The sequence below is a fragment of the Zootoca vivipara genome, chromosome 2 (assembly GCF_965207765.1).
Source record: "Zootoca vivipara chromosome 2, rZooViv2.hap1.1, whole genome shotgun sequence".
NCBI classification, from domain to species: domain Eukaryota; kingdom Metazoa; phylum Chordata; class Lepidosauria; order Squamata; family Lacertidae; genus Zootoca; species Zootoca vivipara.
The window spans coordinates 60469997-60492274 of NC_142584.1; the positions used below are offsets into that span (position 1 = coordinate 60469997).

The 22278-nt window shown below is 46.9% G+C and overlaps 2 protein-coding genes and 1 long non-coding RNA gene across 14 annotated transcripts in view; 2 read left to right on the forward strand and 1 right to left on the reverse strand.

The window, feature by feature from the left end:
- The first annotated feature begins 327 nt into the window (after positions 1 to 327).
- GPX3 (glutathione peroxidase 3) lies at positions 328 to 9514 on the forward strand. Its single transcript, XM_035105680.3, has 5 exons — positions 328 to 521; positions 4738 to 4891; positions 5833 to 5950; positions 6386 to 6485; positions 7372 to 9514. The coding sequence occupies exons 1-5, from the start codon at positions 435 to 437 to the stop codon at positions 7585 to 7587; spliced, it is 675 nt and encodes a 224-aa protein (XP_034961571.1). The 5' UTR covers positions 328 to 434; the 3' UTR covers positions 7588 to 9514.
- Positions 9515 to 10466: 952 nt separating this feature from the next.
- The window catches only part of TNIP1 (TNFAIP3 interacting protein 1), a 49152-nt gene continuing 37340 nt past the window's right edge, over positions 10467 to 22278 (reverse strand). For all 12 annotated transcript variants that reach the window (XM_035105686.3, XM_088663167.1, XM_088663169.1 and 9 more), the window contains exons 8-18: positions 21815 to 21905; positions 21214 to 21303; positions 19744 to 19809; positions 18407 to 18538; positions 17650 to 17778; positions 17351 to 17479; positions 16914 to 17039; positions 15760 to 15840; positions 14385 to 14582; positions 13818 to 13908; positions 10467 to 13016 (exon numbers count right to left, since the gene is read on the reverse strand). In XM_035105686.3, the coding sequence (XP_034961577.3) occupies positions 12973 to 13016; positions 13818 to 13908; positions 14385 to 14582; positions 15760 to 15840; positions 16914 to 17039; positions 17351 to 17479; positions 17650 to 17778; positions 18407 to 18538; positions 19744 to 19809; positions 21214 to 21303; positions 21815 to 21905 (1177 nt within the window). In that variant the 3' untranslated portion in view covers positions 10467 to 12972. The remainder of the gene's footprint in view (positions 13017 to 13817; positions 13909 to 14384; positions 14583 to 15759; positions 15841 to 16913; positions 17040 to 17350; positions 17480 to 17649; positions 17779 to 18406; positions 18539 to 19743; positions 19810 to 21213; positions 21304 to 21814; positions 21906 to 22278) is intronic.
- On the forward strand, positions 15727 to 17929 carry LOC148686884 (uncharacterized). Its single transcript, XR_015948441.1, has 2 exons — positions 15727 to 15865; positions 16874 to 17929. It is a non-coding gene; the product is annotated as an uncharacterized LOC148686884 (long non-coding RNA).

The window sequence follows — 22278 nt, forward strand, 5'->3', positions numbered from 1 at the left end:
GCCTAAGAGCTTTATTTATGTGCATCCCAAATTATCCCGGGAGCTGCGGTTTGTGTGTCGCAGAGCTATAATTCCCAGCAGATAACAGGGGACATGTTATCTTCTTGAATCTTCTCTCTAGTCCAAATTCTGGTCACTGACATTCTCTCTAAGATGGATTTTACGTGAACTCACCCCTAAAGCACACCAATCTGTGAGGAATGCTCGAGTTCAGAGACTACATGGTTAATATTTGCAGGAGCAGCCCACAAGTCCTTGCTGTTCCATGATTGGCCAGAAGCGTTCTGCCTCACCCTATTTATCACAGCATTTTTGCTGGAAGGTGCTAACGTGTTTGAGTGGCAGACAGAGACACACCTGCAGCAAGCAGTAGCCCTCTGGGGAGGCAAAGGGAGGGTGTTTACCCCCCTCTTGCCCCCGTGGCTGCCACAACCATGAGGGGCAGACGTAAGGACACGTGGATTTTGCCCTTGCTCTTAGCCGGCTTAATTCAGCCAAATCTGGGACAGGAGGAACAGAAGGTAAGATATTGCAGTACCATTCAATGGGTGCTCAAACAGGAAGATAACCTGGGATCTGACAGCTCTAGTATTCTGGTTTTAAACCATGCAGTATCTGACAGCTGGGTTTGGTGAGGACAAGCAACAGCTGCCTAGTGATTTATATAACATAATACTCTCTGCACAATCAAGCACCCCTTATGAATCTGCAACCAGTGGGAACCAACCAGATCTGGCCTGCGTAGGGACCAGAGATTCCATACCCCAAAATTATGAGCAGAGTGGCAGATCCCAGTTTATGTTCAGCTCTTCTCCCGCAATGCCTTTGAAACTGTGCATCTAGATCAGGGTATGTATTTGAGCCTATATTGTTGTGTGCATTGTCAGAGTACAAAGGGAAGTGCTTCTTTTCGTCATGTATACTCGCTGCTTCTTATCAAGTGGTGAAAGGAATGGAGCACATTTTAAGATCAGCCTGACCCTATGCTGTCCCCCTTCTTCCCAGGCATGTGAGCTGGCAGGCTGTCTTGTTAAGCTAGTTTCTGAACAGAAATTTCACGTTTTCCAGGATGGTTATCTCAGTATGATCTTGTGAATTTTGACCTGGATGCAGCTGGGCAAGGGCTTTACAGGATAAGACCCTATCAGCGACTACTAGTTACAACAGCTACCGTATATCTGATGTCCAGTATCAGAGGTGGAATGCATCTGAATAGCAGTTGCTGCGGGGCATGAACAGGAGAGAGCTATGAAGGTTCATGTTCCAATTGTGGTACTGTATTCCCAAAGGCAGCAGGCTGCCCACCACAAAAACAGAATGCTGGACTAGATGGGCCAGAGGAGCATAAACCTTATACTGAGTTCGACTACTGGTCCATCTAGCTCAGTATTGTCTACTCTGACTGGCAGCAGAGCTCCAGAATTCCAGGGATGTGTGTGTGTATTCCCAACCCAGTCAGATGGGTGGGGTTGTTGTTGTTGTTTAGTCGTTTAGTCGTGTCCGACTCTTCGTGACCCCACGGACCATAGCACGCCAGGCACTCCTGTCTTGCACTGCCTCCCGCAGTTTGGTCAAACTCATGTTCGTAGCTTCGAGAACACTGTCCAACCATCTCGTCCTCTGTTGTCCCCTTCTCCTAGTGCCCTCAATCTTTCCCAACATCAGGGTCTTTCCCAAGGATTCTTCTCTTCTCATGAGGTGGTACAAATAATATTATTTTAAAAAATATTATTCTACCTGGAGATGCCGGGGATTGAACCAGAGACCTTCTGGCTCTGTCCTGCCCCTGAGCCATGATCCTTTGTCCAATCCAGCAGGACTCTTCTTACTCACATCCTTCTGTTCTTGCCAGGAAGGCTATAAATACCCATTTGTCTTATTGTGAAACTCAGAAGATCAACCTCACAGGATAGCTGCGATGATAAATGATACCATGGTTGCAAAGGACCCAGTGCGCATCTCACCCCCACCTCCTGAATCCCTCCTAGGGCAGGAGAGGAACCCGGAACTATAGTGCTGCAGATCAGGCAGATCCTCTGTAGCATGGAACTTTAATCTCGACCAAGGAAAGGGGGAGCTGCTGTCTAAAGCACGGGAGATGGATGTGACTCGTGTATGACTCGTGATGACACCAATGTCATCAGTCCAAAGGACAAGGTTAGGCAAGATAGGATAGGTCCCATGTGACTTGTTTACTCCCAGGGCTATTGGCACAGGCAGATAGTGTGGCAGAGATGTGAGAGGAACCTCAGCGACATCTTCTTATGAATAAGAAAGCCACATGTAATCTGCCTAAAAAAGGGAAGCACAATAACCACTTTGTTGCTGGTCCATTTAGAGCCGTTCCTGCTCATATCTGCACAGATGCACAAGACCAACTTGTGTGGGTCACAGAAAGATGGAGGGGAAGCATGACCTAAGTGCAAAAACAAGTGGTGTGAAAATATTAAATCACCATTCCCAGCTCAGCTGGTAGAGCACGAGACTCTTAATCTCAGGGTTGTAGGTTCAAGCCCCGCAAGCAAAATATCCCAGCATTGCAGGGAGTTGAACTAGATGACCCTCGGGATCCCTTCCAACTCCACAATTGTATGTTTCCATTCTCTCCAGAACAGCAGCTGTGAGGCAGGGTGGGGAGACTTTGGCCCTCCAGATGTTGCTGGACTACATCTCCCATCAACCCCGGCCAGTATCAAGGCAAATGGAAGTTGCAGTCCATTAGCAACTGCAGAGCCAAAGTTTCCTCATGCCTGCTGTACAAGATGCCCATTGGGGCACACGCCAAGCATACTTGCTAGGAGACAAGCTGCATTGGATTCAGTGGGGCTTCTGGGAGAGCAAACACATTGGATGGTGCTGCAGAGGTACAAAGACGTCATCACTTTTATTATGGGAAGGAAAGAGAAGGGCTTCCAAACCTGTTGCTCCCAGTCACAAATACATCTAGCCTAGGAAGACTGTTCCTGTCCTGTCCCCGTTACAGCAATCTACTGTGCTGACCGATGGGAGTTGCAATCCACAGCATTTGATGGAGAAACAGCTTGCCAAATGCTTACATATACCCCTGCCCTCCCAAGGCTATCTTTAAAAACCAAGGAAACGGCAGTGCTTCTCCAAGCTTTTTATTCCCGTGGTCTGTATTTCAGCTGTTTACAATGGTTGAAATGTTTGTCCATCTTTTGTGGGTTCGCTGGCCAATGCTATTTTTACCCTTGTACCTTCTACCGCTACTTAATAACTGGTCTCAGAAACTGACTCCTCTTGTCCTGTGTCTTCGGTTAGTATTTTTTGTGCGACGTGCCTTTGGTTTGTTTAGAGCCAAAAGACGTACACAAGTGCTAATCCCCTTCTCTATCCCACGGCTGTAATCCAGGATTTGACTTGGAACAAAACTTCGAACAGGAACAAATCTGGGTGGGCTTGCAGTAAAGGGGGCCCATCTCTGTCATCCAGCACCTGTCCCTGAAAACTGGAAAAGCAAACAGGCTTCAAAATGGCTTTAGCAGTGCTTGATCTGTGGCTTCTGACGCAAATAGATTTCCTCTCTCCTGCAGTGAACCAGAAGTTCAGAGCTTAGTAACCATGTGTTTCTAGGTGACCATCAAGAGCTAAGTGGTGGGGGCATTTCTTCAGTCACCAATTATAAACTGCTCTGCCATAGGATGTTGCTTTATATCAGTCCAGACCAGTATTGACTGGCGGCAGGAGTGCCAACTTGAGTGCCCAGAGCCGTGGCTGTCATGCAGCGTGCATGGCCCTGGCACTGAAATTTGTGGGTGCCCGGCCCCTTCATGGAGAATTTTGTGGGTGCTCGGGCACCCAGGGCCCCAGGGAGTTGGCACCTATGACTGGCAGCACAGCTCTCGAGTGTTTCAGGCCAGGATTTTACCCAGCCCTACTCAGAGATGCCAGGAAGTGAGCCCAGGACCTGCAAAACAGGTGTTCTACCACTAATCTTTAGCTTCTCCCAGCACCCAGCACACTGGGTCACACATTGGCCATTTGCACCCGAGCCACGCATCTTGCCGACCGTGCATTTGCTGAGCTTGGGAAGGGGCAGGTGCAGGCAGACTCCTCTATGCACAGGGGATATCTGGGCCAGCCCTGATGTTTCCGAGTCCTTGCAGACAGAGCTGCAGTTGTCAGCCCTGCAGTATTTTGTATTGTAGAGCTAAGCTGGAAGTCACTGAGGAGTTCACTGCCACCCATTTAGACTGTGTGGGATGACTGGTTCTCATACTACTCTAGAGGTAGGGAATCTCTGGCCACTTCAGGCTGCATTCTCTTCTGGGCAATTTGCCAGAGGCCACATGCCAGAGGAGAGCAGGGCAAGAGCCAAAAGTGGGAGGAGCAACGAATACAATCTTTGCACAGTAGGCTGCGTTCTGCACATGCTCACACATCCCCCTCTAGCCAGGCAATTGGGAGTTGTTTTCAGGATTCTAGGGCACAGTTTAGCCAGGCAGAAACACTCCAGGGTAAGGTGAAGCAAGGTCTGTAGAGTCCCAAAGGCCAGGTAAAAAGACCAGTATGGAACATTTGGCCTGAGGTTCCCCGTCCCTTTTGTGGTCCAATCTCCTTCTATGGTACCGTATGGGCATCCGGGTGCACTTGTGGAAATGTATATGAGCTGTCAAGGCAGCTCTTAGAAAAGCCCTGGTGCAGATCTGCATTCCAGAGTATCTTCTTTCACCTCCTTATCCTTCTTCAGGAAGTCTCTCTCTTGTTTCCCTCCAGGTGAACTGCTACAACACAAATGCAGGAACAATCTACGACTATGGGGCTCTCACCATAAACGGTGACGAGTACATCCCATTCCAGCAGTACTCGGGGAGGATGGTCCTCTTTGTCAATGTGGCCACCTACTGAGGACTCACAATGCAGTACCTTGGTAAGATTCTCAGCTAGGAAGAGAAGCCTACCTAGCAGCACATGCCCTAGTGGTGGATACCTTCCATGGGAGGCACTAGACTTCCAGCAATGTCAGACGCTGAGAAAACCTGTCTCTTGAGCCCAGAAGCATGAAGACTAGCTAAGATTATTTGGGAGGGATGGAAATAATCTCTGTTCTGTGATACTTTCCTCTTTATTAATGTGTCACGTGCAGCAGATGGGATCTGGCCTTAGCACAGGTTCTGAGGCTCAATCCAGGCATATCTACACTTAGGCAGATTTGCCTTTCCCTTGGGAGATTCAGGACAGATAAATTACTCCTTCAGGCAGCGCATCGTTATGCAGTGATTGCCACCAACCTAGATGCTTTAAAAGAGGACTGGGCAAATTCATGGAGGAGAAGGCTATAAGTAGCTACTAGTCATGATGGCTGTGTTCTGTCTTGATGGTCAGCAGCAACACTGCCTTCTGAATACTAGCTGCCAGAAGCATCAGGAGGGAAGTGTGCTATTGTGTATTGGCCCTGCTTGCCCAGTTCTACAGGCATCTGGTTGGTGACCGTGAGAACAGCATGGTGGACCAAATGGACCATTCTTGGAGGTTCATCTCCACATCGCAATGTTCAGAGATGCCATGCTGGCTCTTGTTGATTTCAGGATGGCTCCGCCACACAAGTATGCTTTGAGACAAGTCTTTTATTGAGCTAAGTCCTCCAGGTGACTTCTAGAGGGACAGCCGATTGTGTTAAGACTGTTGCACCCAAATTGACAAGACAGTCTTCTTCCGGCACCTTAAACGCTAACCATTTTTATTGTGGCGTAAGCTGTCACCATCAGAAGTGTGATCCTCAAATGGGGTACAGGTTGTAGTTGAAATTGCAGTGGAGTGCAGGGACTGTGGCAATTCAATTAGAGTCTGAATTGGGATTTTGCTCTGCAGAACTGAATGCACTACAGAATGAACTGCGAAATCATGGACTGGTTGTCCTAGGTTTCCCATCCAACCAATTTGGAAAACAAGAACCTGGCACGAACGCAGAAATCCTTCCAGGACTGAGGTGAGTACACCTACTGCATGACTTGATGGTTATGCCAGGTAACTCTTCCTTGCACAACAGGCTAATTTAGAAAGCCTCTTGTCTTTAATGCTTACAGTTGCTCACTACCTCCTTCTCCTGTGGCTCTACCATGTACCCCAGAGCAGCAGACTCACATGCATGTATTGATAATTTGCTCTTCTCTTCTCCTTCTGGCAAGAAGGTGGGGGCAGGCAACAGACTCTTTAATCTCTAGGGAACTTACCTACACTTCCCTGGAAATAGTGATTGCGTGGGAGGAGGGAATGGGAAGGATATTTACGGCTGGGCAGCAGGGACTGTGTCTAATAGATTCTGAGCAGGGGCCAGGAGGCTGTCCTCTGAACAGAGCAGAGACTTTTCCTTGTTGCCACTTCTCTGTGAAAGAGCTGGTTAAACCTGCTCCTTCTATTTCAGATACGTCAGGCCTGGAGGAGGTTTTGTCCCAAATTTCCAGCTCTTTCAGAAAGGAGATGTGAATGGGGATAAAGAACAGAGAATCTACACCTTCTTGAAGGTTTGTATCGGCTCCATTGAACCTCTACCACCTCTCATCCTGGCTCATGAAGATGTTAAGGGAAACAGCTTGGAGCCAAGGATTCCGCAAACAGAACTCCGCTCCGATGATGCTCCCACTGACAGAAGGGGGGGGCAATTTCTAACCAATTTATTCCTTTCCCCTTGTGCCCCTACTAAATCTGCTCCAATGGTTGACCACTGTGAGAACAAGGATGCTGAATTGCCTTTGGCCTGATCCAGCAGGGTTCTTATAATCAGGACTGGGGTCTCCTATGGAAGAGCTTAAGAGATGGAGCAGGGGTCCATAAGGGGAAATCAGTGAGAAGTGCCTCTCTTTCTCTCCCTCTTCTGCCAGTGTGGGTATCCAATGGACACAGGTCCCTCCCATGAAGAGATCATGGCTCTCCCATTAATGGAAGTGTAACTGGGGATCCAAGCCAATAAGTTCTCTATAGGCAAATGCTTAGATGAGGCTGCCAAGAAAATTATAAGTTTTTAGACAGGCAAGCCCCTATGTGGAACATGGCAGAGAGAAAATAGCAGCTGGAGGTGGGGAAGAAATTTCAAGCAGAAAAGCAGCTGGTGAGGAGGGGTTAAGCACCTTCTTCCCTCCTGACTGGTATTCATTTAAGAACAAAACAGGTTGCAGCATCATTATCCACATGCGGATAGGGTAGTTTGGCCCTTTATTAGGCTCAAATGTCGCTGCCAGGAAGTACATTTCAGGCTCCTCTCTTCCTGTTCACAGTTGCCTACATCTCCCCTACACCACTAGAGCAATGATGAAAAGCCTGTTTTTAAACTTCTTAAAGCACGCTCTCTCAAATGGCCTCCATTTCTAACAACAGAGAAGTAAACAATCCTTTTCTTTCCCTCTCTGGCAGAACTCCTGCCCGCCTCCTTTAGAAAGCTTTGGTGACCCCAAGAGACTTTTTTGGGAACCGATGAAGGTCCACGATATCAAGTGGAACTTCGAGAAGTTTTTGGTTGGTCCGGACGGGAAGCCTGTGATGAGGTGGGCACACAAGACCAATATTGGCACCGTGAAGAACGACATCCTGAAATACGTGAGAGAGCAGCACAACCTGTCAAAAGGCTAGAGGTCATGTAGATGTGGAGAAACAAGATGGGAGGGGTGCGGTGGGGGGGACCTGTTGCTTTATCCAGAACCAGACATTTTATCCTCAAATCACAGAAAGAAAAAGAAACCGAACTTCCTTTGACCAAAAGTGAAAGGTTAAGATATACTGTTAAATATGTACTAGTTTATTCAAAATCAGACTGCAACCCTTCTTCAACTGACCTGTTTTTCCAAACATACTCTGGAAGAGAAAGTGGGCCTCAGCTTTCCAGTCCCCCTATGGGCTTTGCTCCCACCATGTTGTAAGTGGGCTCTCTCCCTGCCACCACTCCAACTTTGAGCCCACCACAGCACATTGGTGGCATTGCAGGGAGGCTGACTAGGACGACCCTTGGGGTCCCTTACAATTCTACAATTCTGTGATCAAAGCTGAGTACAGTGGTACCTTGGTTCTTAAACTTAATCCGTCCCGGAAGTTGGTTCCAAAACGAAAGCGTTCCAAAGGCGCACTTTCCCATAGAAGGTAATGCAAAATGGATCAATCCATTCCAGACCTTCAAAAACAACCCCTACAACAGCAATTTAATGTGAATTTTACTATCTAATGAGACCATTGATCCATAAAATGAAAGCAATAATCAATTACTGTACTATAAAATAAGTAAGGCATATTGTAGATGATTTTTTTAAAAAAAAATTACCTGCATTGACGCTAGTCATTGTTTGGATGGGGGACTTTTGTCCATTTCTGTAGTCACACAATCAATCAATCAACCAATCAATAGCTGAACTGGGTTCCACACAGTCACAAACCAAATTAACCAAAAAGGGCTCAAAAACAAAAACGCAAAATAAATAGCAAAAACAAAAGCGCCAAACTTACGGTAATCCTTTCCTTAAGTCTGTTTGACTTCCAAAATGTTTGAAAATCAAGGCTCTGCTTCTGATTGGTACAGGTTCCCCCAGAAACAATAGCCAACAACCGCATCAGATGTTCGGCTTCCAAAAATTGTTCTAACACCAGAACACTTACTTTCAGGTTTTCGGCGTTTGAGAACCAAGGTATCACTGTATATTACAACACACAAAGTAGTCATTTGGTTTTGATACTGCACCATTAAAAGTGTGGGAGGGACCTCTTTCCCCACTCTTTGTTAACATATTTATATGCAAATATACCATATATTCAGCAGTCTTTAGCCATCAGGCTTTATAAGTCAAACCACACTCACTTCTATCTATATAACTCAATTATGCCAATTTATGGTGGCATAAGCTTTCACAGACTAGTGCTTCCATCAGGGCAGCCAACATGGTGCTCTCCAGCTCTTGTTGGGACTAAAACTTCCATCAGTCCCATCAGGCATGGCTAATGGTCAAGAATGATAGGAGTCACATCCCAACAAGGTCTAGAAAACACCATATTGGTTGCCTCTGGTTCACATCACTATCACGTCTCAAGAGATCTTTATTTGCAACCCTTTGCTATAAGAACCTAACTCTCACTGCTCCTGTTAGGGATGGGCAGATCTTTTGCTAACAGATGGGATCAACATTTTGGACAGCTCTGGATAAGGCACAGCCCACCTCCCTTCCACAGCAAACCGAACAGACCCTCCCAGGTTATGTTGACTGAAGCTTCTTAAAAATGGGACTGCTTCCTCCGAGTGTGGATGACAGGAGAGAGGGATCTGGGGACAAGATGACGCATCAGTATGACGGCTGGGTCTGAAAGCTCCCAAAGGGTGGACTTAGCCCAAGGCTGTGAAGGGACAGTGGAGCAGCTCTTCTAGTGCATTCGTGCTGCCCCACAACTCACCTTTGCAGAGATGCAGTCCTCCTGATCAGCCCCATGATCCTAGCCTCTTTTGCTTCCACACCCACCCTGTGTATGAAAAAAAGCCTGCCTAATAATAATAATAAAAATAAAAACAGCAAGCACTCAATGCAACTTGTGAGAGACTTTCCTTTTAGCAAGGGTGCAGATCTGGTGGCAATACAAGATGTGTGTTCCTTGGAGAAATTGGATCCTCTAGCTAGGCTACAGTCTTAACAAAACGGGAGCTTGTCTATACTGCCACTACCATTCTCACTAAGCCAAGGCCCTTCACATCCATCCCAGGCAGCACAGACAGTGCTCAGGGATTATGGGAACTGTGGTTCAGCAGCATTTGGAGAGCCACAGATTAGGCACCCCAATTTATAGGGCGCATTTAGAGGTTAGGAAAGCCATTCGCACAATGATCCTTTACACAACTCTAAGCTGAGTCAGTATTTTTCTTCCCATATCGAGAGAGAGTGAGTGGCTTGCTTAAGGCAACCTAATGAATTTGCTATTTAGGTGAAAATGGAATAGAAGGGGTTTCTGGTTAGAGCTCATCCTTTTTTGCTCTGCGTTATCATACTCAAAACTGTCCCTGTTGAAGAAACGAAATCAGCTTTCCCACTGCAAAACTGTGTGATAGCATTAGAATCCGACATCCTGAATCCATTCTGTATCCAGTTGCCCTAGTTCAGGCAGTTTCCCCTTGGTGAATTCACTTCATGCAAATATAGATTCAAAGAGATGATTAAATACACAAGCACACACCCAGAGAGAACGTGGATCTTCTCTTTCACTTTTTGCACTGTGGATCAGGGGTAGCTAACCAGTGGCTGAACTACAACTCCCATCATCCCTGACCATTGCCCATATTGGCTGGTGGTAATGGGTCCAACATTCAGAGGACTACTGGCTCGGCATCTATGCTGTGCAGGGAATTATTTCTTACAGATGATGAAGGGAAATACCCAACGCCCTGACACTCGTCCTCTTTTTCATTTGTGTCAATCCAAAAGGCATCTAATAAACAGCACCACATAGCACAGACACATTTCATTTCAACATGACACTCTGGGGACTGTAGATCACAAGGGAGGGGAATCACACTTTATTAGGAATAGAATAAAATTAATATATATATAATTAATATCATTTTGCCAAAACAAAATGTCTCTAACATTTATACAATAGGAAGGCAAGCAAAACTACTAGGTGTTACTATTTAGAGTGATGTGGACAGTAAATTCTAATCAGGCTTTCCTTCACCTCTTTCTTTCCTATGACGGAAAGAAAAGGGGGGTTACAAGTGCCCCTGCCAAAACATCTATGTTTGGGGTGGTATGCATTTATCTTGCAATGTAACATTTTGTAAATTGTCATTATTTCCCTCTGTGAGAAAAAAGGACTACCCTTTATGGTTACTTCCCAAGGAAAGAGTTTTCCTTGCAGAGTTTGATGGCTGACCATCTAGTTTCAAATGAGCCCAGGCATTAACCATTTGAGCAGAGGCATACCTAGGTTCCCTAGCACCCTTGGCAAGGAGCTCTATTGGCACCTCTGGAGCCAGGAGATACCATGGACCAGAAACTCAAAGAGTTTGCCTTCCACGCTCCACTACTGACTTCCTTTGCGGCCATCAGGATCGAGTCTGCTTTGCTCAGTTCCCTACTACCACCTCCTCCATTGATCCTTCTGTTTTCCTACCTGCCTTTCTTCTACCCTACACTCACTGCTTCCTTCCTTCCTTTTTGCTCCTCTTGCAACTTGTGTCTTTCTTCCCTCCAAGCTCACACCGGGGACCTGCTGAGGTGCCCAGAGTAGTCTGTGCACCTCGTCCAGCCACCCAAAGCAGTGGAGGAGTGGCCCAGGGAACGCGCCAATGGGCAGAGAGCCAGAATGGAGGGGCACGGTTTTGGTGCCACCCTGGGCCTGCACCCTAGGTGAGAGCCAACCTGGCCAACCCCTGGTACACTCCTACATTGGAGTATTCCAGTTATTACAGCAGCAAGTAACCAGCCATTTGTACCACCTCTTGCATAGCACACTTTGAAAGAAATGTTTATGACAATTAGGTTAGCTGGATCAGCATTTCAAAACAGTTTTTTTAAAGCAATCTGTGGTTGAAACAAGTGTAGGTTTTACAGAAATGTCGAAATAAAGGGCACCTTTGTTTCCTTAGGGATTATCATCCCTAGGAGGAGATTGGGGAGGAAGCCAGTGTGCAGAATGCCTATAGAAAGCTGAGCCCCAATTGCATCCAAGCTGTTTCATTACACCATCAATGCTCTTTTAAGAGCAACACAGCTGACCACAACTCATGCAACCGGTGGTCACACAGCTGTGATTCCTTCCGACTCATGTAAAACAGTGGTAACATCAGCAGTACCACTTATAGCAGAGTTTTTAACTTTGATTTTATGCAACACATATTCCTCAAAAGCCTTTGCTGGTCACTATTGCCCTGCATCAGAGTGCAATTCTTCTTCATTTTTACAAAACTACCATATTTACAGCACAACCTTATTCTGGAGTGAATCTCACTGGCCTCAAGGGGACTTATGCCAAGGAAAGTGGATGCAGCCAAAGATGAGCTATTCTTGTTAACACATCCAGTCCATCAGGAATCATTTAAAAACTGCCTTGCTGGATCAGACTGGAAGTCCATCTAGTCCAGCAAGCTGTCTTCAAGAGTTGAGAGAGAGAAGCTGTGCAGAAAAACCTGCTAGCCTATTTGAAGACCACATTTACATTGAGACAAATGGGTTCGATTTCATACGGCGGGATCGAAAAGAGACGAAATCAATGCAGGAGCTGCCGCATACTAAGAGGAGGGTAAGTTAAGGCATATGTATAAACTGAGTATGTGGCGCAATACACAAACAAATACTAGTTTTAACCATGCTGAACAGCACAACTCAGTGGAAGCATAATGTTTCTTTGGGCTAAACCACTGGACTCGATATGCAAAATTTAAAAAATATATTCAGCATGGGGAAAATATATTTTACTTCCTTTACACTATACAGGGATTGGATTCCTCCTTCTCCCTACCCCCTTGCAAAAATTCAGTGTCCATAACCTGTCCAGGCATTAGCGACAACAGCTGCTCTGCAAAAGTCACTTTGCACATAGAATGGTTCTGCTGCCACCAAATTCAGATGCCGTAAATGTAAAGCTGTCACATCACGGGGAATCAGCTAGATATAGGTTCTGTTGAGACACGGCTGCCAGTGTTTGCCACTGGAATCTGATAGCGGATCCATGGCAGTTGAATCTTTGAGGTCAGAAAGAGTTATTCATCCAAATGCTGAGTGTGAGTGAAAGGGAGACCCAGGTAGTTATTTCCAGTGGTTTTCCCCATAATACTGGGCCACTGTCACTCCTTGGCAGTATCTTCCATACGTCTTCAGAAAATCCTTCTAAAGCTGCTGTTAGCCCAAGCATCCAAGTGTACATGTATTCCATATACACAGATAAATGTGAATAGTGTCCAGGAGCACAAGGAGGCTTTTATCTGTACATGCAGACTCACGTGCATATATCACAACTCCACTTGTTATGCTCTTGCCCATGGCCTTAGAGTTAGGCAGGCCTTTGGTGTTTAGGTAACCCAAGGCCTGTAGGGTCTGAAAGACAAAAACACACAAATATTACAAAAAGTGGCAGACAGGTCAACAATATACTATTATGTTCAGCTCACAGAGATTTGAGCCGAACTGAATCCACCATCCCAATCCTCACCGACAGCAACTGCTGAGAACTCCATAGCCAAATGTCTGGTGGATATTTAAAATCCGGCCAATGACATTTAGTATTTCAGCCGCATTTGCACAACACAATAAACTGTGGTTTAGTGCAGGGGCCACCAGTTTTTGGCGGGTCATCAGCACAGTTGCAAACTGCCCACCCACCCGGTGAAGCGAGAGCTAGGGAGGCCCAAAGACGCACACCTCTGGCTCCTTGAAACACTGAGGTGCAAGTTTTCCATGAACTTGAAGATCAGTTAGATCTCTGTGAATCGCATACATCAGAAACCCACGTGACCTTACAAGCATGACAAAGATTTGCACCTTCACGCATCCTGCCTTCTTTCCTCCTAAATGTTCAGGGCCCATTTGTGTGTTATGATAGGCAGGCGAAGGCAGCTTGAAACAGTGCCCTCACAGCACACAGGGCGGCTGCCCATAGAGTGAACCTCCCCAGTTTTGTGTGGCAAATTGGCATGTCACCAGAAAGCTATCAATGTCAGGTGCTGGTGATGGCATGAAGGTGCCCCATGCAATGGAAATGATCTACCATGTGGAGCAGCCAAATGTTTCTGCACAGTTATCCTAGCAGATAAGAAGACCCTTTGAGGAGAGGAGGAAAAGCACCATTCACAATAGCTCTCGGGAATTTCACCAAAGAAGTTTGAACCTCTTCCTTACCCGATTCCTTGGGGAGTTGTTTCCCACCGTCAGGCGCTTGCGCATTCTGATTTTGTGAAATAACACATGCTGGATACCAGGTATATTCTGGCTAAAGTGAGCAAGACATAAGTAAACAAGCATAAACACGGCGCACAGCTAATACGTGCTTCAAAATGGAAACGTTGCTTCTCCAAACTGAATGGCCCCACTCTGCAAGTAGGAGGCGGCACTGGCAATAGGCTAAGCAGAACTGTTCATTCTGGGGTGAACATGCCCTGGGCTCCTTCGAGAGGAAAAACTCGATATGAATTCTATAACTAAAGAATCAGGCCATGCAACAAAATTTTGAGCACAGATTCTGGTAGGCAAAGTGAACAATTTCAGATTTTGGAAAACAGGAGAAAGTGCTAGCATAAGCAGAGCTGCTCGTTCTGGGGATTTCGCTTGCACCTGGAATTTTGCATAGAATCTGGCACAATCCTGACACTCTGATATTCATTTATTTTTTAACAAGGCAATGGATGGCTTTATACTTATAGCTGCCTTTTTTCACAGCCCTGATGCCTTCTGGTTTAGTTAACTCACAGGAGGGAATCTGTGGTAGTTCTGAACTGGAGGACGCTCATTTGGCATCGCCGTTGGTGGGTAACGGATCTGCTGCCACTCCTCGTAACCATGATACATGTGGGGCTGGACTGGAGTGGGGCACTGGAACTGGTACATGGGGCAGACTGGGGCCACCGGTCCTGGCTGCGGCTCTGGATGAAGCCTGTCACCAGAATGCTGTAAGTGAGAAAGCAGGAGGCTGAAAATTATGCAAACACAGATATGCCATACACAAGGCCACTGGAATATCTGGGCATCTGGAGGCAGAGCCAGAGGCATTTTGTTTTGGTTACCCTGTACTTTTCATCCTGGGCTGACTGAAGGAACACCATGCCCCCTTCACAGTATTTTGATCTCACTGTTGCCAAGAGGAAAAGGTAAGAGTAGGTTGAGAAAAAGGAGTTACCATTTAAATAAAAGCAGTGGGAAGTAAGAGAAAAATGACTCAGATCTATTCTGGACCTACGTGTGGAAGCTGTTTTGATCACCCTGGATAGGGAAGCAGAAAGCCATCTACAGACAAATCTGATGCTGTCAATTTAATGACATGCCCTATAGTCTGTGGGTCAGAACCAGTCCTTACCAGCTGGGGTGGATTAAAGAGGTAGATCTCTCTCCCTCTCCCCGCCCCGGTACATACGTATGTGTGTGTGTGTGTGTGTGTGTGTGTGTGTGTGTGTATAACCTAGGGCCCTAGTAAAATTATCAGCCACAATGGCATTGGTAATTTGGGGGTAGAATTTTCACACTTTTTGCCCAATTAGGGTTCAAATTGACTGGAAAACATCCACAATGTATGGAAATAATTTATGGCTGCGTCACAGCAAAGAGATCATTAAGAAGAGGCCACTTGCCCATCTGGTCCAGCATGCTGCTCTCACAGTGGCCAACCTGACGCCTGCTGGAAACCCATAATCAGGATCCCAACACAAGATTGGTCTCACCTCTGTCAGTTCCCAGAAACTGGTATTTATAAACATTACTGCTTCCAACCATGGAGGCAGAGCATAGCCATTGTGGCTAGTAACCACTGAAAGCTTAATTCTCCATGAATTTGTCTAATCCTCTTTTTAGGTCACCCAAGCTAGTTATTCAGATTAACATGGGACAGAATGGACTTGTGGGTGAACACATGCAAAAGTGACCCGATTCACTCATCCATCCCTCGTACGATCTGGCCCTAAGGAAGCTACCCAAAAATTATTCAAGCGATTGGAGCCTGAGCCACATATCAAAGTTGGGTCTCTGAACAGTCCACCTAGCCCTCAGCTCAACTGGCTGTGACCTAAACGCAGTATTGCCTGAGCAGTCCTATCTTTTGTCACGGTGCTTTTCCTAGCACGGCATTCTGTACCTGTTTGTGCTGCTTGAGCAGCTTCTTGAACTTGTCCTTCTCTTCCTTCTCTTTACGACAGTCCTCTTTAAAAATCTGCAGCTGGCAGGGAGAGAGAAGGCCACAGGTAAGTGAGGAGCTAAAGGCTTCCCTGTCAACTGCATGCTGGGAAGGAGGCCAGGCAAATTAAAGGAGACCATATGCAAATATTCTGCTCAAATCTGCTAGAGCAGCTGAGCTCTCTCCGAATCCGGGTGCCATCGTGGAGCACCAAAAGGCGGCACATTATGCAGTTCTTTGGCTCTAGCCCTCTGCGTGGATATAAGGAGAGGTTGTGCCAGGATATTCTTACAAAGGGCCAGTGAGGTCACATGAGGGAGAGAGGGAAGTAGGAGGCAATACTAAATTTTGATGGACATGCTAGACAGCAAGAACCACTCCTGGTTGAGGGAGCAACTACCCAGTCTTACTTGAACACACCTTGTCTTTGCTTACTGGCATGCCTCTTCTCCCTCTCCTTCTAAAACAAATGATACAATTACCATCTCTTTTCCCTTAAGGAAAAAACAGCCAGCAGATGTGAGCAACCTGTGGAGCAGGGATGGGGAACCTGTGGCTCTCCATAACACCACTGGACTCCCATCAGCTCCTGCCAGCATGACCACTGGGTAGGGATGATGGGAGCTGTGGCTCAGCAACACCTGGAGGGCCACAGTTTCCTCAGCCCTGCTATAGGAGTGAAGTGACTAAACTGTGGCTTGTGAACTGCATCCAGATTCTGAAGAACTTCCAGAAGATGCCTTTGCTTTGCAAGTGAGATTTTGCCTCTTTGTTCTCCTGGCTACCCACTGGGAGAAGGCGGCCAGTATTAGTGCAGCAATGCAGGATATGAAGATCATGGCTAGGCTTAGAAGGCAATGGGAAGCAGGCTGATAAAGACAGGGGGGAGAGAGACCTGGAAGTGCCTAAAAAGGACACTGATGTGGCAGGAGGGAACATGGGGAGACGAAACTAATGGTGGATAGAAAGGATATGTAGCAGTCTTTTGGAATTTGGGAAGCACAGGGCAGCTGGATCAGTCAGCAGGCTGCTGGGATTTCAGAGTGGCCTAATTGTCATCCCCTTCATTGCACAGCTTCATTTTTGAAACCAGAATGTGCTTCCTGGGTTCCTACCTGGTTGTTGGTGAGCATCAACTGCTTCTGAAGCTTATCCAGCTGCTGCTTCAGCTCCTCCTTCTCCTCATTCATCCTTTCTCTGTCACTCCGCTCCCGCTGAAAGTCCTCCTCAAAGATCTTCACCTGGCAGGGAACAAGAGGCAGTGAAGACCTTGGTTCACAGAGATACAATCCCAATGTATGACAAGCGGCAAGTGTCCCAACACTGTCAGGAAAAGGCAATGGGCACAACCGTGTTTTGAGCCCAACTTCAAAGACATTGACAACCACAACAGCAGCAACATTTGTACCCTGCCCATCTGACTGGGTTGCCCCAGCCTGGGAGGCACAAGCTTAGAAGGCAGAAGGAACACTGTGTTTTCTGGAAATAACTTTTGTGCTCACAAATGGTGTCAAGCCAAGTGGAGTCCTAGTTTCATGGAAGCCTGCCATACCTGTTGCTTTAGGAGCTCATTCTGGGTCACCACCTCCTGATGCCGGATAGATGCTCCAGGCTCAATGGGGCTGTTGAAGGCCGATGGGGAAGGAGCAGAGGCTTGAACGTTCAGGGCCTCTTCTAAGGCCTGACGGGAGTCAGGAACAGAGAGGACAGTTAAAATGGTCTTTTCTCCACAGCAGCTTAGCATCAATAAACAATATGTTTGCAGATATTGTAAGAGATTTAGGGCTATTTTACTGTCCAGGGGTAGGAAAAACTGGCATGGCTACAGAGAAGTAGAAGTATATTACCCACCTTATTAAGCCGTAAAATCTCCTTCTCCTGGTATTCCCTTTGTCTGGTGACTGGAGCCAACTGATCCTGAAGGAATTTCACCCTCTGTTTTAGGTCTTTCACCTCACCGGCAAGTCTCTCCTTTTCTGCCTGAGAAAGACAAATTCGTAAAAGTCTTATACTTTGGAACCAGTGATCCTCATTATACCACCTGCCTCAAAACCAGAAGCAGAAGAACTGGAAATGAAATGAATGAGAATTGGGAGAAGATTTTAAAAATAAATAAACTTCAGGCTCCTGCCTTGCAGATTCCTTTACCTTCTTGAGAACATACTGTCGCAGACCAGGTGTTGCTGAACTACAACTCCCATCAGCCCCAGAAAGCATGGCCAATGGCCAAGGGATTATGGGAGTTGTAGTTCAGCAACATTTGGAGGGCCAAAAGTTCCCCACACCTGCCACTGACTAATTGTCTATAACTGGGCAGCCCGCTGAAATCTCAACAAATGCAAGTGGCTTCGGCTTTGCCATCATAATTCAAACTGCCTATCCATCCCTCTAACCCATGTCCTATCCTGTCTGGTCAAATATACTATCCAGCCCATCTATCTTCACACTCGACGGGCTCAGTATCCCATGTTCAATATCTTTGGTCTCATCTTTTATAACAGGGATGCAGAACTTGTGAGTGGGACTACAACTCCCATCATCCCTGACTATTGGCCATGGTGGGTGCTGATGCATTTCCAGGGAGTATCGGACCTCTCATCAGACTCACCTCCTCCTCTTCAATCTTGGATTTAGCCAGCAGGAGCTTACGGTCAAAATCCCTCTGCTTCTGCTCTCGTTCTGCCTCCAGCTCCCCCAGGGCTTTCTGGGAGTCAGCAAGCTTCTGCCGTAGATCTGTTATCTGCCAGGAGGGGGAGATGACATGAAACATGAAGCAAACTGCAAAACAGAGCTGGAAATACTGCAAACATCTAAAAATATGCAGTATCTCTTGTCTGACTGTATGAGAATACTACAGAGCAATGAGAATAAAAATGCTGATAAAATGGAACATCTCAGACAGAACAGATCCCTGGTGTTTGGCAGAGCAAGACTATTGGAAACACCAACTTTCCAATTTACTTTGAACTTACAACATAAATTTAGACACACACACACACACACACACACAGAGAGAGAGAGAGAGAGAGAGAGAGAGAGAGAACTGAAGGTATAAGGCCAAAGACACACCTAAGATAAGCCAATAAGGAAACCTTTGCTATTGCATAGAAAATTTGATTCCCTTTGGGTGAAATGTGGAGTAGTAACAGCTGGCAATTTTATGATGAGGACAATGTATTATATTGAGGGTGGGGCTTAGAGAACATTTTTTTTTATTCAGAACAATTACAGTTGTTTCAGTTCATGCAAGTAAAGAATGATATGAGTGAGGAGATAGGGGACGCGCACAGGGGGAGAGAAAGAGACGCACACGGAGGTCATTCATGAGGCAGCGTCTTTAATCACTCCTCTTTTCTTCTTCGTGCCTTCCTCTCCTCTCCACCGCAAATGCCACTTTTGTCCTCTTCACCAAGTAGAGCTCACATACGGTAGCACTACGGCTTATTTTCGGGGTATGTCTTATATTTTTTCAACACATGAAAATCGTGCCATGCCTTATTTTATAGGCACGTCTTAAAATGTGAGAAACACGGTAGCTAAAAACGGGAAAAGTTCTAGGATCACAACACATAAGGAGGAATGGGTAAATAAAATCTGGCATATAGCACAAGCCAAGCTAACCAAAGTCGTGAGATTAAGAGATGGCAGACAACAACAATCTGATTGTTCTGGCTGATTGTCAACCGTATGTTGAGTTTGGAGCATCGATGCAGGCTAATAAGATGAGAGAGAAACGTTTATCATAAGAAGCTCTTAAAGCCAGAGAGGAAAAAGTCAGTGCCATAGAGAAACCCAGCTTTCCCTCTAGCAACATGCCTGTTAACATTCTTCCCATCCGACAAGGCATATGAGAGCAACGCAAAGTTCTCTGGGTGTCGTATTATGTGAAATAGCTGTCCCCTATAAAACTTCATTTGCGCAAGGCATTTGGTACCCTGCTATTACCTTCTGCTCGTACTGCTGCTTCATGGACCGGAAATGATGATCCCACTGCTTATTTACCTCCAGTAGCTAAAAGGAAAAGGCACAGAGTTATCAAAGGACAGAATCTCAATTCCCTACTGATGTAGTCAAAGCGCTATCTCGCCAGCGCCTTCTAGTCTGTCCAGCAACTCTCTTACAGGAATAGCCTCCTTCAGGCTCTGCATAGATCGCCAAACCTGATAGCACCCAAAGCTGGTTGACCTTGGGCCTCTCTCTTGAACAGCAAGAGCAGCTTTCCTGCAATAATAAATGCCTAGCAGCAGATCTGCTGCCACTTATCGGAGGGAAGAGGAGTGGGTGACAGTGGTAGATTTGGAGCTGAGCAGCAGCAGCACTGGACTGGCTCCACTGCTGCACCAATGCAGCCCCGACCTTGCCACCTCTTTTGGACACATGTCAGCGATGCTGCTGCCAGGATGCTACTGTTGCAGCTTCATCCCACCTTGCATCTCTAGGTGATGCGATGTGAAGGGAAGATCCCGGCAGGAGACCCCAGAGAGCCATTGTCAACAGACAATCCTGGGCTGAACAGAAAAAAAGGGCACCTGACCCTGCCCTGCTGCTAATGCAGGCTACTAGTGTGGGATCACAGTTTAGACCACATGACAACATCACGGTGCAGCAGTTCACCTAATATGTCGAGGATATGAATCAGATCTTGATGTTTCCAATGAAGGGGGGGGGCGGACAGATGTCAGGTTCCTGGAGATATGGGAAGCACTGTCTATTCCCAACATGAATCGTCCTGACATTTAAGACCGTCTTCAGGGGTCCTCGTCAGGCTATCCCTTTCTTCTCAAGTGAGCCAAGTAACTGGTAACAGGGCCTTTTGGGTTGTGGCAGAATGTAGGAAGCCAGACCAATGGTTCACGGAGCTCTGTATAGTCTACACCGGGCATAGGCAAACTCGGCCCTCCAGCTGTTTTGGGACTACAACTCCCATCATCCCTGACCACTGATCCTGTTAGTTAGGGATGATGGGAGTTGTAGTCCCAAAACATCTGGATGGTCGAGTTTGCCTATACCTGGTCTACACTGACTGGTCCTCCATGCTTTCAGACAGGAGTCTCTCCTTGCCCTACCTAGAGATGCCAGGGCTTGAACCCTGCAAGATGATCCACCTCGTCCCCAGAGAGCCTTGCCTTTGGAATGCCCTTCCCTGGTTCATTTCCCAGGTTTCCCTGCTGCTCACCTCTCCGGGGGTGGGAATGAAAGCACTGCTCTTTGCTCTGACTTTCAACGTGATCCGACACTGCCCTGCCTTGTGGTTTGTGGGTTCTCCGCTTGCCGGGGCAGTATTGTGACTCGTTACAGTTGTGAGTTGCCTCAGGAAACTGTGCATTTAAGGGGCAGGAGATGCAACACTTAAAATAATAAATGTGCTGAGCTCTCCTCTGGCCTTAGGTCACTTGGGGCAGACGTCTGGCTTACCTCGTTGCGCTGGTGCTCGAGGATCTTCACTTTCTTCTCACTCGACCCCAACATGCTTTTCCCTGTGGCTTTCTCCTCTGCGGCCCCCTTCTGAAATGTTGGCACACAAAAAGGTCCTGAGAAGCGGCTAAGCTGATCATAGCAAGCAGCTCGCGATTCAAGAGCGGCACCCATGTTTCTCCCTCCCAAAGCCAGCATCCAAAGCTCTGAACAGTAAGGCTTATTTTCTCCCACAACAACCACAATCCAATATACATTGGAAAGGGGAATAACAGCAATCACTATTTAACAGCCAGGGTGGTTTTATTGCCATGTTTAATGCATGCATGCGGGGGGGGGGAGGCAGTTCTTAAGCCACTCCACTCCAGTTCTGCGCTCTTGAACAGTTATCCCGCAAGATCAGGCCCAGGGTAGCGGGCCAAGATGAACAGACTATCTGGTTTTATAGCAGGGCTATAACATCTTCAGATGTTGTTGGACTGCAATTCTCCTCAGCCCCAGGCAAAATGCCAAGGGTCAGGGATGATGGCAGCTGCAGTCCAACAACTTCCGGAGGGCCTCAGGTTCTCCATCTCTGTTTCATAGGGGGAAAGCCTCTCACCTGTTGCTGTCCAGCACATTCTACGCCTTCTGCCTTGACTCCTTCTTTGCTGCCCATCATCACCATCTTCCTGAGCTCCAGATTCTCACACCTACATTGGGAAGGAACAATATAGCGAGACGAGCATTAGGGAAGAGAAATCATTCTTCTGGCTGGATCTGACCCCATGGTGTGTGCCAGGGCTGCCACTTACTGTAAACGCCACGGTAAAGCTGCTCCCATGTCTTGAAAAGGTTTGCCACAGTGCCCAGCCATGCAGCTGCCAGCAACTGAGCCTTGGAAAAGGCTTTCTGAGTCTCCCCCCACTTCCCTTTTAAGCCTCTGAGATCAGAGCACAAGGCCAGGCCCACTTGTAAACCAGGTGGGCAGCCCCAGCCACCTGTCCTGTTTGGCTTGCGAGGCAGATCCTGCTACGTATGCCCACTCTGGTTACATACTGCCAGTTAAGGGTCTTTCAGTGCCAA